The sequence below is a fragment of the Columba livia genome, chromosome 1 (assembly GCF_036013475.1).
Source record: "Columba livia isolate bColLiv1 breed racing homer chromosome 1, bColLiv1.pat.W.v2, whole genome shotgun sequence".
In the NCBI taxonomy this organism is placed as follows: Eukaryota; Metazoa; Chordata; class Aves; order Columbiformes; family Columbidae; genus Columba; species Columba livia.
In genome coordinates, this window is record NC_088602.1 from 201,473,715 (window position 1) to 201,489,123 (window position 15,409).

At 36.6% G+C, this 15,409-nt stretch overlaps 1 protein-coding gene across 16 annotated transcripts in view; it reads right to left on the bottom strand.

The window, feature by feature from the left end:
- Window positions 1-15,409, bottom strand: part of PCLO (piccolo presynaptic cytomatrix protein) — a 434,071-nt gene that overhangs the window by 119,179 nt on the left and 299,483 nt on the right. For all 16 annotated transcript variants that reach the window (XM_065049216.1, XM_065049212.1, XM_065049210.1 and 13 more), the window contains one exon: window positions 8,170-8,295. In XM_065049216.1, coding sequence (XP_064905288.1) covers window positions 8,170-8,295 — 126 coding nt within the window. The remainder of the gene's footprint in view (window positions 1-8,169; window positions 8,296-15,409) is intronic.

The window sequence follows — 15,409 nt, forward strand, 5'->3', positions numbered from 1 at the left end:
ATAACCAGCTATCTCAGATTTCCATGTCAAACATTCATACTGCAATTATTTCTTCCTCCATTTCCTTCTGTAAGACCCACAGGGGTGGTAAAACAATTCTTGATCCTACTGGTGATTCTGATTTCCTTCTCATATCTCAGCAAATGGTCAAACTGGACTCTCAGTACAACTCACCTCTTACCACAGTAAGAAAAGTATTGACACCTCTATCCATGAGATAGCATATGAAATTACTAAAGCAGTGTGAGAAAGCTTCCTTGCTTGCTTCTTTCTAACAGATAAAAGGTTAATTGTAATATGCAAATGATAGACCTTGCAGGGGTGCTCTTTCTACTACATTTTTAGAATAACCTTTCCTTTAAAAAAAAATCTAAATTTTTAAAAGTAATTTTCTTATATGCTGAATGCCCATAGCCACATTTAGCAAGAACAACACTGCACACTCATTAATGATTGCTTATTTGATAGAAGTACAAGGCAGAACAAAATACATAGATGAGAGGAGCACAACTAGCAAGACTTACAGCTGATGGAGGCCATTTTGGGGTTTGTTTAGATTAAGTCCTTTCTAAAGAGCTGTAAGGCAAATCTTTCAACTGCACTATCGCATTGTCTGTTAGTTTGTGCAATACTTCTTTAGATGAAGTGAGTTTCTGCTGGGACAGATAAACTTGAGCCTGTAGCCCAGGGGTTATGTTGAGAGCAAGCTCTCCTCTCTTTTAACCCCACAGAATAAGCATGGGCAGCACAATAAATCACTAAGACTAATGCTCAGAGAACAGGGTAAAGTTAATTCTTCATTTTCTCCAATGTTTCATAAATTAAAGCAAACTGCAAAACGGAAGTGCAGGATGGGAAGACTATTTCTGACTATTTCTGATAATTTAAGACCTGATCCAAAGTTTTTTGAGAATTTTTCCTTCCCTTCTTGTGTTCCTTTTAATTTATTTTCAGCATTTTCCAGCTTCATCATGTTATCTACTGTCTGCCAGGAGTGTAATTATCAGAGGGACTCTAGAATGGATTCTGGCTCTTCACTTTCCCCAGCTTCATGGGGACTGGAAAATATCTTTTCACTGCGATTCCCCTATCAACGTTTCTAATTTTAGCTCACTAAATAGCAAGCAGCACTCGCTACTGTCTTCTAGAACTCAGGAAGATCTGGTGCTGGTTGCACTTCCCACCAATAGATGATGAAGATCAGTCAGTGTTACACTCAAGCCTGTCTATAACTCGGGGAGAAGAGGGAAGGGGCAAGAGGAGCAGTGGAAGGACAGTGACTTACTGCTTCTGTTCTGGTTTTCCAAATATTTAGGTGTCCATGACCATTCCAGCCACATTCCATTTTCAAAGCAACATCCAAAACCTGTCTATGATATGATAAGAGATAGTTTTGATAAGATGGATGGCCATTACACATGCTATTGCCTTTGCAAAAGGCCTTCTGAAACTGGGTCTGGTCTTGTCCTTCAGTACTCAGTGCTTTCCAAACTTGTTCAAAAGTGCCTCAAACAAGCTGCAGAAAAATGGTACTTAATGTTTTCTTTCTGCTTCTTTCATGGACTGGTCAATAATCCAGTGGCATGTCCCACGGCCCCTCTGAGAGGACTTAAATTGTGTGCTTTCAATGTCAGTAAATAATATGATTTAAGATGACAAGGACTTAAAAACTTGAAAAGTCATGATTAAAAACTTATGGTGTGAAACACATGAAGGGAACATCCCTGGGGCATGGCTGAGCTGATACAACTTCTGGAAGCTGACTAGTTGGCACTTTTACCTGGAGGAATAAGAAAGCTGCTTGTACTCAAAGATGTTATTGCCCAGAACCTAGGAAATACTTTGCAGAATAAACAGTGATGCTAATATTCCAACAACCTCTATCCACCATTGCTTATGCTCAGATTCATGTTACTTATACTAGACAACCACAGCACAGCTAATCATCTGCTAAATTGGCCATCTCCTCTATTAGTCTGCTCATCAGACTTATTTACATTCTCCTCAGAGGAAGTGTTGTAGGTATTATAATAGTATAACAGTATAAATACTCAAGATATTTTTCTCCATGCAGTCAATGCAGACTGTGTGCCCTGGAATAATGAAGAGCTGTGGTAATGACACTTGGAGCTATAGGGATGAGGATCCCAGTGACCCTGGGTTTTCTTTTTCTGCATTCAGAGAAACTTCCCAGTGCACATGCTTCCGTGGGGAAGCCTGAGGCTAGGAGATGCTTGAAGTGGGATAGGTCAGAAGCCAAAGTCCACAGCATGGGTTAGAGCTGTAGAGCAGCCCTGTTAAGGCAGACTTCTGACAGGAAATCCTAGGTCTGCCTCCTTCTTCACAGAAGGAAAGGTGGGGAGCTTGGCTGATCTCTGAAGCCCACGGAGGTAATCCAAATATGTCTTTGCTCCTTTCTCCTATCCCACTCTGTTTTAGGTGGAAAATATCTCCCACTGGTCTAGATGCTTCCTTGTTTTGCCAGTCACAGCATGATGTTTTGGTACACACCGTTCATCTCATGTCAGTCCTGGTGTGGTGAGCTGTATGGTGGCAAACAATGAACAACATGTTTCTCCCCATATTGGCTTAACATCTGTGAGGAAGTGTTGTCTTTGGCACTGTAGCCATGGTCCATGGCTTCAAGAGATAATAAGCTATGCCATCTCATGAAAGTCCAAGGGAAGGCTCTTAGTTTCAATGGGAGGAATGTTTCTAATATTTCTTGGGTCTCATATTAGGAGATTAATTAGAGAGAGAAGGAGTGAGATGTGCACTAAAGGTCTTCTTACAAGAAGCAATTGAACAATGCCCTCAGACACATGGTGTGAATTTTAGGATTGTCTATGCAGGGACAGGATTTGGACTTGATGATCCTTGTGAGTCCCTTGTAACTCAGGACATTCTATGATTCTATGGAAAGGAAATTGTGACACTTAAATATGTAAGAATATGTATGACTTTCTACAGAAGAAGAAAGAGTGAATAAATAGGGATAAGAGGAATGGGAACACTTCAGTCTTATTTCAAGACAGTGTCTTAAAGTTCTGAGATTGCACTGTTTTCTAAAGATGAAAGACAGCTCTGACATTTGCCATAAAGACCCACTCATTCAAAACACAGGAAAATGCATTTTGAATGAGTGGGTCTTTATTAGGTATGTCAAACTGGTCATGCAGCCTGGGAAACTTCTAGCACAATTAAAGGCAATCAACCAATTTGGAAAACTGACCATTTGTAATTGAATCTAAGGCTAAAAGATATTAAGTACATTTAAGAACTCGTCATCAATCTTCACTTTGATGCTGAGGACATTGGAAGTGTTTTTGTCTACTCTTTGTATCTGTCACCAGGCTGCAGGTGGCTCTTCCCAGAGGACCTTCATAGTGTTTTGAGGAGTAATGTTTCTTGCACCCTAAGGGGAGTATTTATTCATTTAGATCAAAACAAGTGCCTAAGGACTGGACTGAGGGACAGGACACCATTAACTACCACAGAATTCTCAAATGGCAGAGCATTTTCTCTTCCCTGACCTACTTCACAGCTTTATCAGGATGGTATTATCCTTCCATTGTCTGTTCACACATTGGGTAGCTTTTCTGGTAGCATTATTGGACTAGCTTCAGGATGAAGAAGCTTAAAATATCCTTGTATGATGAATATTTTTATTGAATTATAAAATGCAAAATCTAACAAACTGAATTGAATAGCATGCCTCTTTGCTGGCACGGATTGCTTATATACAAAATTCTACAGTGAAGCTCTGTGACTCATAAGGTAGGTGGCATCCTTCCATGTTATGCTAGAAATGTTACATTATTATATTTGGTATAAAATAGAAACCAGGGGTTCTATTTCAGTATTTTTAAGAAGAGTTTTCATCTTTACTGTATAAGATTTTTCTTTTCTTAAGTTTGGGAAGATATAATTTAAATGGGGCATACATATTAAAAATAAACATGCACACATAAAGCCTCAGACAAGTTAACAAAAACTGATCAGTGTCATGGTTGGTGTTGAGAGGAGTGACAGCAAAGGCCTTAAGAACAGCACTGATTAAGTCCACGTTAGCTTTTAGACCATGCAGGTTCCCTAGAATTGCCAGGAGACTGGAAAGTCAGGGAATCTCTTCAATCTTGGTGAATGTCAGATGGCTTAAGCATTGCAACACAGTATGCTTGGCTGATTGAAAACGTGGAACAAAGACACCTACAGTTCCCAGGCTCTCCACTCAACCTGTTGAAGTGGTCCAATAAGAAAACTTGAATGCTGAGGGCATCCAGAAAATTTGTAACAGTTGGTAAAACACATCAATATTTTATTTCTGCTCTTTACCTTAGGTTCCTCTGTTTCTGAAAAATGCTGGCAGTGTAAAATGCCATTTACCCAGTAGATTTACCAGGTGGAATCTAACTGAACAGTTTCTGTCAACACAAGAGGGAGCACAGACACATCTATCAAATTGACACAGTCCCTGCACTTGATGAGTTCAGTGGAATGAGTCTTCCACCTCCAGTTTTCGTAGTGCCAATGAATGATGAACCAGAGATATTTTTGACATCTGAAAGCAATTCAAGGTGAGAGAACCAAGAAGAGTGGTATTTGCCAGTCAGAACTATAAATAAACTTTTCAGCACTAAGACTCCTCCAAAGCTATTTAAATAGGCTAAAATATGGACTGCTATTCCCTAAGGAAAGGAATGCTATCTGTATGTGTGTCATTTCTTCATAGATGCAGGCATAGATGCAGTCATGCAGACAGCAGGTAGGACTTTGCCATCCTACAACCACAGTAAATCTGTCCTTGTTACTTATGCTATAGATCGGATTTTTAGACCTGACCCAGTGTTTTCTATTTTTAGAATTAGAGGAATTATTTAAATTGATGGGACTTCTCACAGTGAACCATGTTCTTAGAAAGGCTAATGAGTCATGAGCTTAGCTTGTAATGACATTAGTATACATTTAGTTGATGACTAGGTGTATAATTTGAAGTCATATAGAATTTTGGCAGAAAAAAATGACTCATGATTACTATAAAAATTATTAATATGTAATTGTCATTTATAGATAATGACATAAAGTTTTCCACATGTGATCTGAGAGACAGCAAATAACTTGAAAAAGAAGTTAAGGGTAGTCTCTATTTTCAGTCATAGAAGTATCAGTGATACTGGTAGCATCAGCAGTTTGCCCAGATTTACAGAGATCAATATGAGAATGATTGGAGACCTCAATGAATTTCTTCTGAAGGGCAGAGATTAAATTTGCATCAGCCATATTTCCTGTAAAACAAACAAACCTAACAGTGGAGTACCCATATATTCTTTGGTGATCTATGATAGCCATCTAAAGCAACGTAAAAAGTAAACTAGACATAAAGGCAAGATTTAAAAGGTAAATTACAGTAAGGGGAAATTTCTCTTGTATGCTATAGTAATAGCACATTCTGAATAAAACATTTTTTCTCTCTGACAGAACATTTACACATCAATAGTAAAACACATTCTGGGACATTGTGTGGACAAATTCTACAGATTAAGTATAGTGATTTTGATGGAGTTGATTTATGCCAACATATTCAAGTCTAGGATATGTTAAAGGTCAGACCAGAAAGATGATGGATCATATGATGGGAGAAGGAAACAAAGTAATAAATATTTTACCATTTTGTTAATATTTCTATAAAATATGAATAAACCTTCAAAATATATGATATGGACAGAAAAGCAAACTGCCATGTTTGAACTTCTCTTGTAGTTATTGTAAATCCAAGATGGTTTTGATCATTGCTAAAATATACCTATATGGTGAATGAAGAACTAATTCAAGCCTCAATATCCAGAAAAGTTCCTGACAATAGAAACTAAAACACAGGAGATAATTCCAAGTAGTAACTGCTCAGCCTCTTGAAATGTTGAGTCTCAGGGAAATGTTAAATAATGTTCTCATCTTTCTCTGCATGGTACTGAAACATTGCATGCATGATCCAGCACAGCACTCTTCTGTATGGAGGGAGCTGTCCTGGTTTTGTTAAAAACAAGACCAGTTTCTCTTTTAGTGAATCTTCCTTTCAGTTAAATTCTTCTAAGTAACTGCACTTTTCTGAAGTTGGCTACATATTTTTGTAAACAAACATAGCAATGGAATGCAAGGTCACTCATAAGAATGCACATCCCATAAGCGAGAGGGGCATATTTGCAAGGAGGGGTGAACTGAACAGGTTACTAAAATTGACCAACTAAGTATTCCATCCAATCCATGTCATACATCATATAAAGGTGGGAGATCACGAGGATCTCTCTCTTTTTGACTATGACCGGCATCTAAAGGGGACCCTGCCTGCCGTCCCTGAATCTGAGGCCTAGTGACAGACCCTGCATCCCTGAATCCAATTCCAGCTTGCTGCAGAGTCCAACCCAGGACTTCTGGGTGCCTGTCCTGCAGCTGCCGGAGCAGCTGGCAGTGAGCTGTGCCAGGAATTTCAAGGTTAGTTTTGTATATTTTGTATTATTTTCTCTATTTTAATAGCAACATTAGTAAAACATTTAAAACTTTTTCCAACTTGCAAGTCCTCTCTCTCTTTGCCTCTCTTTGCCCTCCTATTGCTTTCCTTGGTGGGGAGGGCTGAGGTGGGGGAAAAAGAGAGGGGGTTAACAGAAAGCATCTGCCACAGTTTATTGTCATCCTGCATTAAACAGTGACAGGAGCCAAAACAAACTCATTTCAAACACAATAAAGTCAATTCCTTCATCATTCACTTGCAATAAATAACACTGTTCTATCACTTCATAAGTGATACACTACCCATTAAATATGAATGGCAGAATCAACTCCATAGGGGAAAAAAGGAAGATATTTTCATTGACAGATCATTTCTTCACTTAAACTTTAAATTGACATCAGTATATGTGCAACTTTTTAATGTATACCTTTAAAATATTGGCAAAGAAACCACCAAGGATATAAAAAGAAGGGAAAACATGGATGAAGGTGACATTGTATTGCAATACCTACAACATACTTAAACTATTTTTTGTGAATATATTTAATCAATTTACTCAGCTTTTTTATCTGTAAAGTACTCTTGGTTTAGTTGTGACTTCTGTTGCATGTTTGATATTCAATTAACTCATGTGAATTGAATTCTGCCTGAGAGAACTATTCCTTCTGCTTATCTTTTTTTTTTTTTTTTTTTTCCGTATATCTGCTTTTATTAAAGAAATAAAAATAACTGGTTGAATTAATTAGAAACAAATGTATCATGTTTTTGTCTATGGATAAATTCACGTATCAGGTGTATACAGACAGAAAACAGAAATAGAAAATAATTATACAGAGAAGGGACCATTTATGTCATTATGGATAGAAATATTTTTTTATTAGACAGATTTATCACTTTTGTAATAATCCTAGAAAATTTAGAGATAACTAAGTCAAATTCATTTCACCTAGCTTTAGTTGTCTAAAAGATGATGTGAAGTACAATGCAGTCTTCTTAAAGTCAATTAAAAGAGGAAGATATTCCTAGCTGTTGAAACAGTTCTGTGGTAGATTAAATCAGTTGCCCATCTGTACATGCCTCTTTTTCTCTGTTGCCTGTTCAGGCAGACAGGACGACTATCTTACACTGGAAACCTAAAGTTAGGTCAGATAAATTCAGTCAAGTCTGAATTTAGGGAATGTTTAAAAGAGTGCATGTAACTGAGAGAGAATTAGATCTGTGATCCCTTTTACCTCTGCAACTAAAAAATGTAAATAATCTCAGACATAGGTGCCTAGATGATCGAGCCAGGTTAAAGATCTTCAAAATAGCATGTCTATGATATATGTTGATGATATACGTCCATGATATATAGTTGGACTCTGGTCATATTGTCTTACCCCCACTACAGACACCATGTTGGCATAGATTACTGAAGACATGCCATAATGCTGCTCATCATGACAATTCTCTTTGGCTATAGAAGTTATAAAATGACCTCCTATCACTCCTTTTCCCCTTTTTCACAACTTTAAGACCCATGGAGGTTTAGAAGGGCTCTCAAATGCCCCACACTCCTTGCACAAGATTACACCACTTTTGCAAGAGAAAATGTATGTTATAATAATTCTACCCAACTTCCAACTCTCTTATGGTTCAATTTTTTGATAACACATTTATCTTACCCTCTATCAGCTTCCCCGTCAGCTCTGCATTGCCTCCAGGCAAGATCTTGGCAATGTAAGCTCCAATTTCCCCACTGCTTCCTGGAATTTCTTTCCCACCTACAACTCGGATTCCCAGTCCATTGCCTGTGATCAAAAGAAAGAGAAAACTTTAAATGGAGGTAAAGTAAAGAATAATTCACCAGAAAGAAAGGAAGAGAACAACTCATTAGAGGGTATTGAAGGATGTTACCAATAACTTCTGGCTGTGGTTGGAAAATTAAGGTTAGCTGCAGTCCCTGCCAGCACTTTCCCAAAGACTTAACTTTGGGTAGAAACATTTCAACACAGGAAAAGATTTTGAGTAAATATTGTATGAATGACATCATACAAATAACTATTTCCCTTTAAAATAGTGTTGAAACCAATCCTACCTTCTTTTGATAGCCTTAGTCTGCTACAAAGGGACTGTTAGCATGGCAAAACTATTTCAAGCAAACCATAATTTTCAGTATTTAAATTGCCTCAAAGTGCTAGAAATCCACGTGAAACACAGATTCAAATGATAACTTTATCATATACCTAAATTATGCAGTCAATTTAACTGAAAAATATAGTAGCTACCCTTTGAGAAACACATAAATATGGAGACAGACAGGGATCATTAATCTCCAGTTGCAAAGCAGGCACATTTACATGAACCTATATTTGGCAGATGCTATTATTTTAATTAAATATTTGCTTTTAATTGACATCTTTTACATCAAATGATGTATAAATCATCACAATTGAAAAAGCCCACAACTGCTCTATGTAAGGCATCATTAAATCTAACATATTTTTTTCCCTTTTTTAAAAATTACAAAGATGAAAACATTTTGATCACTATGATTATTTTAGCTGGAGAGAAGCCAAGCACTAAAGTCCCTTTTGTATAAAACAAGGAGAGAGAAAAGAAAAGCTTAAAAAATAATCTCATAAAGTTAGCTTTATGCATTGCAATCTTTTCATGCTACCTTACCTTTTTTAAAAAAATACTTCCCATACAAGAAAAGCAAATTCCTTCTTTGAAGAAACAGAAGATTTCATCTGAGATGATTTGCACTTTGATGTGGGAATGTAAAGGCTGATTTTCCCACCTTCATTGCAAAGGCTAAATAATTAATTTTCAATTTCTTAATTTAATAAACCAAACCTGGTAAATGATAAGCCTAATCAACTATAGGCAGTTCACCACACAATCTCTTTGCAAAGCTTTATCTTTTTAGATTGAGGCTTTTACTTATAATCATATTAATGTACGATAAGTCAGCCCTCAGTTTGTTTTAGAAGCAAGACAGTGATATTGAGTTTCTGGCCAAAAAAGTTTCCAGTGGTTTTTCTATTCTAGTTTAACTACATCTATACCCTTTGTGCCTCACCTTTCCTCATAATTGCATATTAGACATTTTCCAAACAAGCATTTTCTTTTCTTTCAGAAGGTGCCTGGTGTTCAGATACATGCATGGATCCTATGCAGCACAATACAAAGGTAAGGAAGGACACAGTAGACTTACAACTTAAGGGATTTAGCAGGAATTACTTAACATGGTAACAGCTCACTCCACCACTGCAAGCATAGACCAAAATGGTGTATCCCTCTTATATACTGATTAAACAGATAGCTGAGAGCAACCAAGGAAACCTAATGGTGAGGAACTAAAAGGAAATATCTGATGATTGTTCTTACAGCTACAGCATTGAAATTAGTGCACATAGGTCCATCTAATGTGCTGAGATGAACAGACTGCTATATAAATCAAGCACTATGCATTGCTGGAACATGCAAGAAGTTCAGTCACACAGCTAGTGGTGCAGGCTGGTGGCACCTCAGAGGATGGTTGCAGATCAGTCTTGGGGAGATGGTGTTACTATGCACATAGGTGTTGTCAACTAAGAGATAAATATTACATTCCATACAAAATGCTAGTTGCTGAGCTAGCAGATGTGTCAAAATATGCCCTGTAGATGAACTTTGTTCATTATAATCTCATTATAATTCAAAACCACACCTCCATCCCAAAAGATACCAACATCCACTCGCGCTGGAGCATGCTCCCTGAATTCTTTTAAGTCTACACCTTTAAAACAGAAGAGAGAGACTTTTACACCAATCAATAACAAGGGTATGAATGACCAGAGTCTTTCTAGTTCCACCTAAATGTGGAAAATAGAACAAAATACCCTAACAATAGGGAAAAGTTAAGGAAGACACCATCACTGAGAAGTCAAGGAGACTGCATCGCAGACTTCTGCAATCAGTCAACGGGCTGAGTTTATCTTCTCACCCAAAAGGATGCTTTTGGGTAAGATTTGCACACTTGGTTATACCAAGTGTTTCCCCAGGAAACTTAGACTTCAAGCTTATATTTGTAATCACATCAGTAGTGCTACACAGTAATCTTAGAACACATATATATTTGCTACCAAGGTGTATTTTTGCAACTAAAGTGTATTTTTGCAGACAGTGTATTTTATCATTGGCAATCTAAAAGAACTTCAACCTGTTGCTTTAATAAACCTCATCATTTGTGGAGCTAGGTATGAGAATTTCTCATTGGATGCACTCACACTTATAGTATATATTATACTATTTGTGAATCTGTGAAAGCAAGCAAAGTCAATGACCACAACCCAACCCTGCACTATTAGTGATTCTGTAATCATGTGAAAGCAACATAACGCCGGAGTGGTTGTTGAGCATGATCAGACTCATAGCGTCGACTTGAGGTCATCTGGTGTAATTAGTACTCAGAAGCTAAGCTCAGCCGTCCCCAGCCTCCCAGTAATATACCGAGAACAAGCTGGAATGCAAGGGGGTTTGGCTTCTGTCAAATTAACCCTTCTTAATATGACACCTTAGGACTTGGAACTTCATGCGGACTGCTCTACACATTTATCAGAGGACTTCTGATCAAACACTATTGAAAGACTCGCTAATATGTTACGGATCTGAGGCTCACAACTGAAGACTACTAAATTCAGCAAATCCAACAAACAACAATCCCTAGTATACAACACATGCAAACGAACACACGGTAATTTATTCTTAAGCCACGCAGTCAAAATATGGACTTTTCAACATATCAGTAGGACTGAAGGTTTTTCAACACATAGCGAAGTGAGTCCACAGAGTCAGAATTTTCCCATGATATACCATGCTAGTAATCTCTATCTCTGATAATTGTAACAGAATGGCAGAAAGGTGGTTTGTCATTTACATGGGTGTACAAAACACTTGAATTCTACAGATACCTATGCTATATAAATTTGAGAATCATGGCTGACATTGGTTCTGATTTTGCAAATCTAAGCTGTTTTTCCATATTACTGCTAATAAAATAAATGATCTTCCATGCTAACATATACAGAATTTTATTGCCAGACGCTTTGAAAAGGCTTGTGATTTTACATTTGCAGATTTTAGAGTCAAATGTATGACTGACATTATGTATTTAGTAGGAGCATGCTTGCTAAGGGACGGCCATGGGGGCGTGTGTTTGCACACGATCTTGTTGCTGGACAAAATAGGTGGTATTTAATCTAATTTGATCTGTTTGCACTGGATTATGAATTGTATTTCATTCTTATTATGTTGCAAAAATGTTACCAGAATAAATATTTTAACTTAAATTACAAAACATTCAATTCCTGGTAGTCAAAATTAATTAAATACTTTTTGCCCAATGAGCTTTAACTTCCCTGTTCTGTCTGACAAATATTACTTGGAAGTTGCTGTATTTTCTCATGTAAATATGGGATTTCAAACCTGTTTATACTGTATCTATTGAAAACATTGAGTTTACTGCTTTTCTTTGCAATGATATTGCCCAATTTATCACCTTGAATGCAGACAGCTTAAAATATCATCACTCGTATGCTTTCTTAGATACCTTTTCCCTTGTTTTTTGATATTTATCTAAGAAATCTTTGAGTATTTATTTCCATCTCTCAGACTATTTTTATGTAACCAGACATTCACCTTTCAGTTTCAGATTTTCAGGTTAATGAACTACTGTTTTCTCCCTTAGAAGACACAGGAGCAGTTAACCATCAGAAAGTGAATCACTGTGCTTTGAATGAGAGAGAGCACCTTTCTGAACTCTGAGTATTGATTAATATGGAAAATATCTTCAGGAAAAACATCTCGTCAAAGGGAATTTTGTACATTTAAGATCCAATCCTTTTTAGGATGCTTCAAAGCTAAAAGTCTGGTAATTAATTGCAACTGTTTTTACTGATCTTCCAAAGCTGTGATCCTGCTCTCCTATGTAATCTTAACTAAAGTCTTAAGATGCAGCACATTAAGCAAAAATAAAGCCTCCTAAAACCCCAACAACCCAAACCCAAAGAGTCTAATGGTAAAATTTAACAAGATAGATCATGCAACTGAATTGGTTATATACTTTGATAAACAAATATGGATACTAAATCATTACAGGTAGCTTGTGAGCCATTGATTTACACAGCTGGAAATTCAAACTTAGAAGCTTTAATGAAGATTTCAAATGTCCAATAAATGAAGAGTTGCTTTTGAGAGAAATTCATACTTAGAGAAAAATATTAATAAAATTAAATGGCCAATAGCTTTTTTTTCTTTTTGGCAATTAACCTACTTTGTGACTTTCAAAAGGATATTTTAAGGATATTTCATTTGTCATTTTGTATCCTTCCAGACATCACAAATTGTTCCAGTGATGCATGTTTGAGTAGAGATCAACAACTTGACACTAACAAATTCTGTCACTGGTGACCTGTCAAGCATCACTGCAAAACTATTTTAAGAAATTATCATGCTCTTTTCCTTAACTCCACCATTAGGTACTTTGTGTCCAATTAGACTTATTTATTCTGAACTTGTGTAGCTCAGTGTTTCTCAGACCACTATGAAATTATATCCTCTGGTATATTTTGCTGTGTCAGAGTAACACCACAGCAGAAAGACTAGAAACATGACTCAGCTGATACACAATAATTTGTTCTGCTGGGCTAGACTGACCATACCCAGAGCTCCGCAATTACAATTTGGTCATTTTTCTGCATTACAGAGATAATAAAGATCAGATTGCTCCCAATCTGTTGCTGTTCCTCTGGTCACATGGAAGTTAATGAAAACTTATCATCTTTTTACTACTCAGCTGAGCAGCTCCACTATAGCCATTAGCGTATAAACAGCCTAGATTTCCTGGAACTATTGCAGCATCTAAGCAATGATTACACTTGCCTTTCCAAACAAATTTCAATAAACCCTTCCTTAAGTTACATGCTAAAAAAAAAAAAAAAGAAAAAAATAGTAGAGAAAAACTGATTAATTCAAGGCACACCAGCCTTTTGCTCGTGCTGGTGGTTCTGCCTTTACACAAAGGTGAAAATTAAGTTTCCTGGGATGTTTTCTCTTATAAAAGTAAATAGAATTTCAGCACCAAATGCAGGGATTGATATTGTTTGATTATTAGCTAAGTTCCTTATAGTAGCAACGACTTCAACATGCGACCCAGAAGCTCTGTGCAAACACTATTCATGTGTTAACTCAAACAAATATTTCCTCTGAGCTAATTTTTCAAAGTATGAAACCATTTGTATGTCTAATTAGAACAACAAAGAGAGTAAAGAAGCAAGTAGGATGTACAACAGATTTTCAGTAATCGTACATGAGTTTGTGCAAATTGGCATTGGAAACCCTAAGTATGACTGCCAGCAGCAATCTGGCTCTTATCACAGTTAGAAATAGAGCTATATGAATTTTTAATAGACGTTTAGGTGACTGAATTTTTAAGAAATATATTAAATACTGCTACTCATTTGGATTTCTAAGCACATAAGAGCATGCCCTCCAAGATTACAGTTGAAAATCACTGTTTATTTCTGTAAAACTATTTGGTTTACCACCTTTGGATATTATGTGCTCTGAACTTAAAACTATACATAAGTAAAATGGGAAAATATGAAATGGGCCTAAACTGAAAAATGCAGATGAGAGCTACAATGTATGTCTCTGAGTATTCTAAAATAGAAGATATGTTTAAACCTCAAAATAAAGATTAGGTGTTGTGTTTCAGGTCCATGAGCTGATGTACAGACATATTACTGAGGGAGGAAAAAAACATATGTTCAAATACGATTTTCATCACTTTCTAACAACACTTTCAAAAACAAAATACAAAACCAGAAGACTGAATTATAGCAAATAAGCCTAAGGATGACCTTTCATGGACCAGGTTCAATTGTAGCAATCAGAAAAATGCATGAGGATAAAGAATGAAAAGGAGATGTTAGGCATGAAAGACTTTGCAATGTGCCAAAATACCATGCTATAGAAATGAGAACATATCAATCAAATCAAACAATATGAAGTCTTCCAACTCAATTTAGCTGTGAATGGAGACAGAACATACCTTCCTTCAGTGTTAATTTACTAGAGGTTATCTCCCCATTCCTCCTCCAGCCTTATCTAGATCAGACATATGCAGGTTGCTGGTAGACCCTTATCTGCTGGAAGAATTTTACACCATGTTCCATTGTCTGTATGAAACAGAATTGTTATCCACAGAAAAAAAAAAAAAAAAAAAAACAACGATGACTTCTCTTTGGAGAGTTCAGACTGAAAAGTTCCATGAAGAAATGCAAGGCATTTATTTAAAAAACATAGTAGTGATAAAGCTATCTGTAAAGTCTGGAGAACAGATGGAAATGAAACATGTCAAAGCAAACAAAATCAGGTTAGATCAGACACTAGAAAAACTGCAGGAAAAGTAATGTGCATAATAAAATCCAAGCTAAATTTTTATTTGCATTATTATTCCTATGCAATTCTCTAGAACACCTAACATCATGATCCATATCAGAGCTTGGTTGACTAGATAGGTGCATTTTCAAGATTGTACTCAGGAGAATTGTTTCGATGCTTTCTAATTAAATTAGTTTAAATGAAGTTGTTTCCTAGAATCATGATTAAGCCTACTCAGTTATTGCACTTCTTGGCCACTGGCAATTGAAGCATAAAATATACATGAAGCCAAATTCTGAGCTGATGAAATTCAGATCTATTCCAGTTGTTTTAATAGGACAGCATTAATTTATATCAGCTGCAAATCTGCTTCATGCTGATTTGCACACTAGTTATCATCCTGAAGGATCATGAAGTGTTTTACGAATTAGCATCTTGGAGTACTTATCATATCTACTTGAAAATAAGACACATGTCTCTTCCTTTCGGATGATT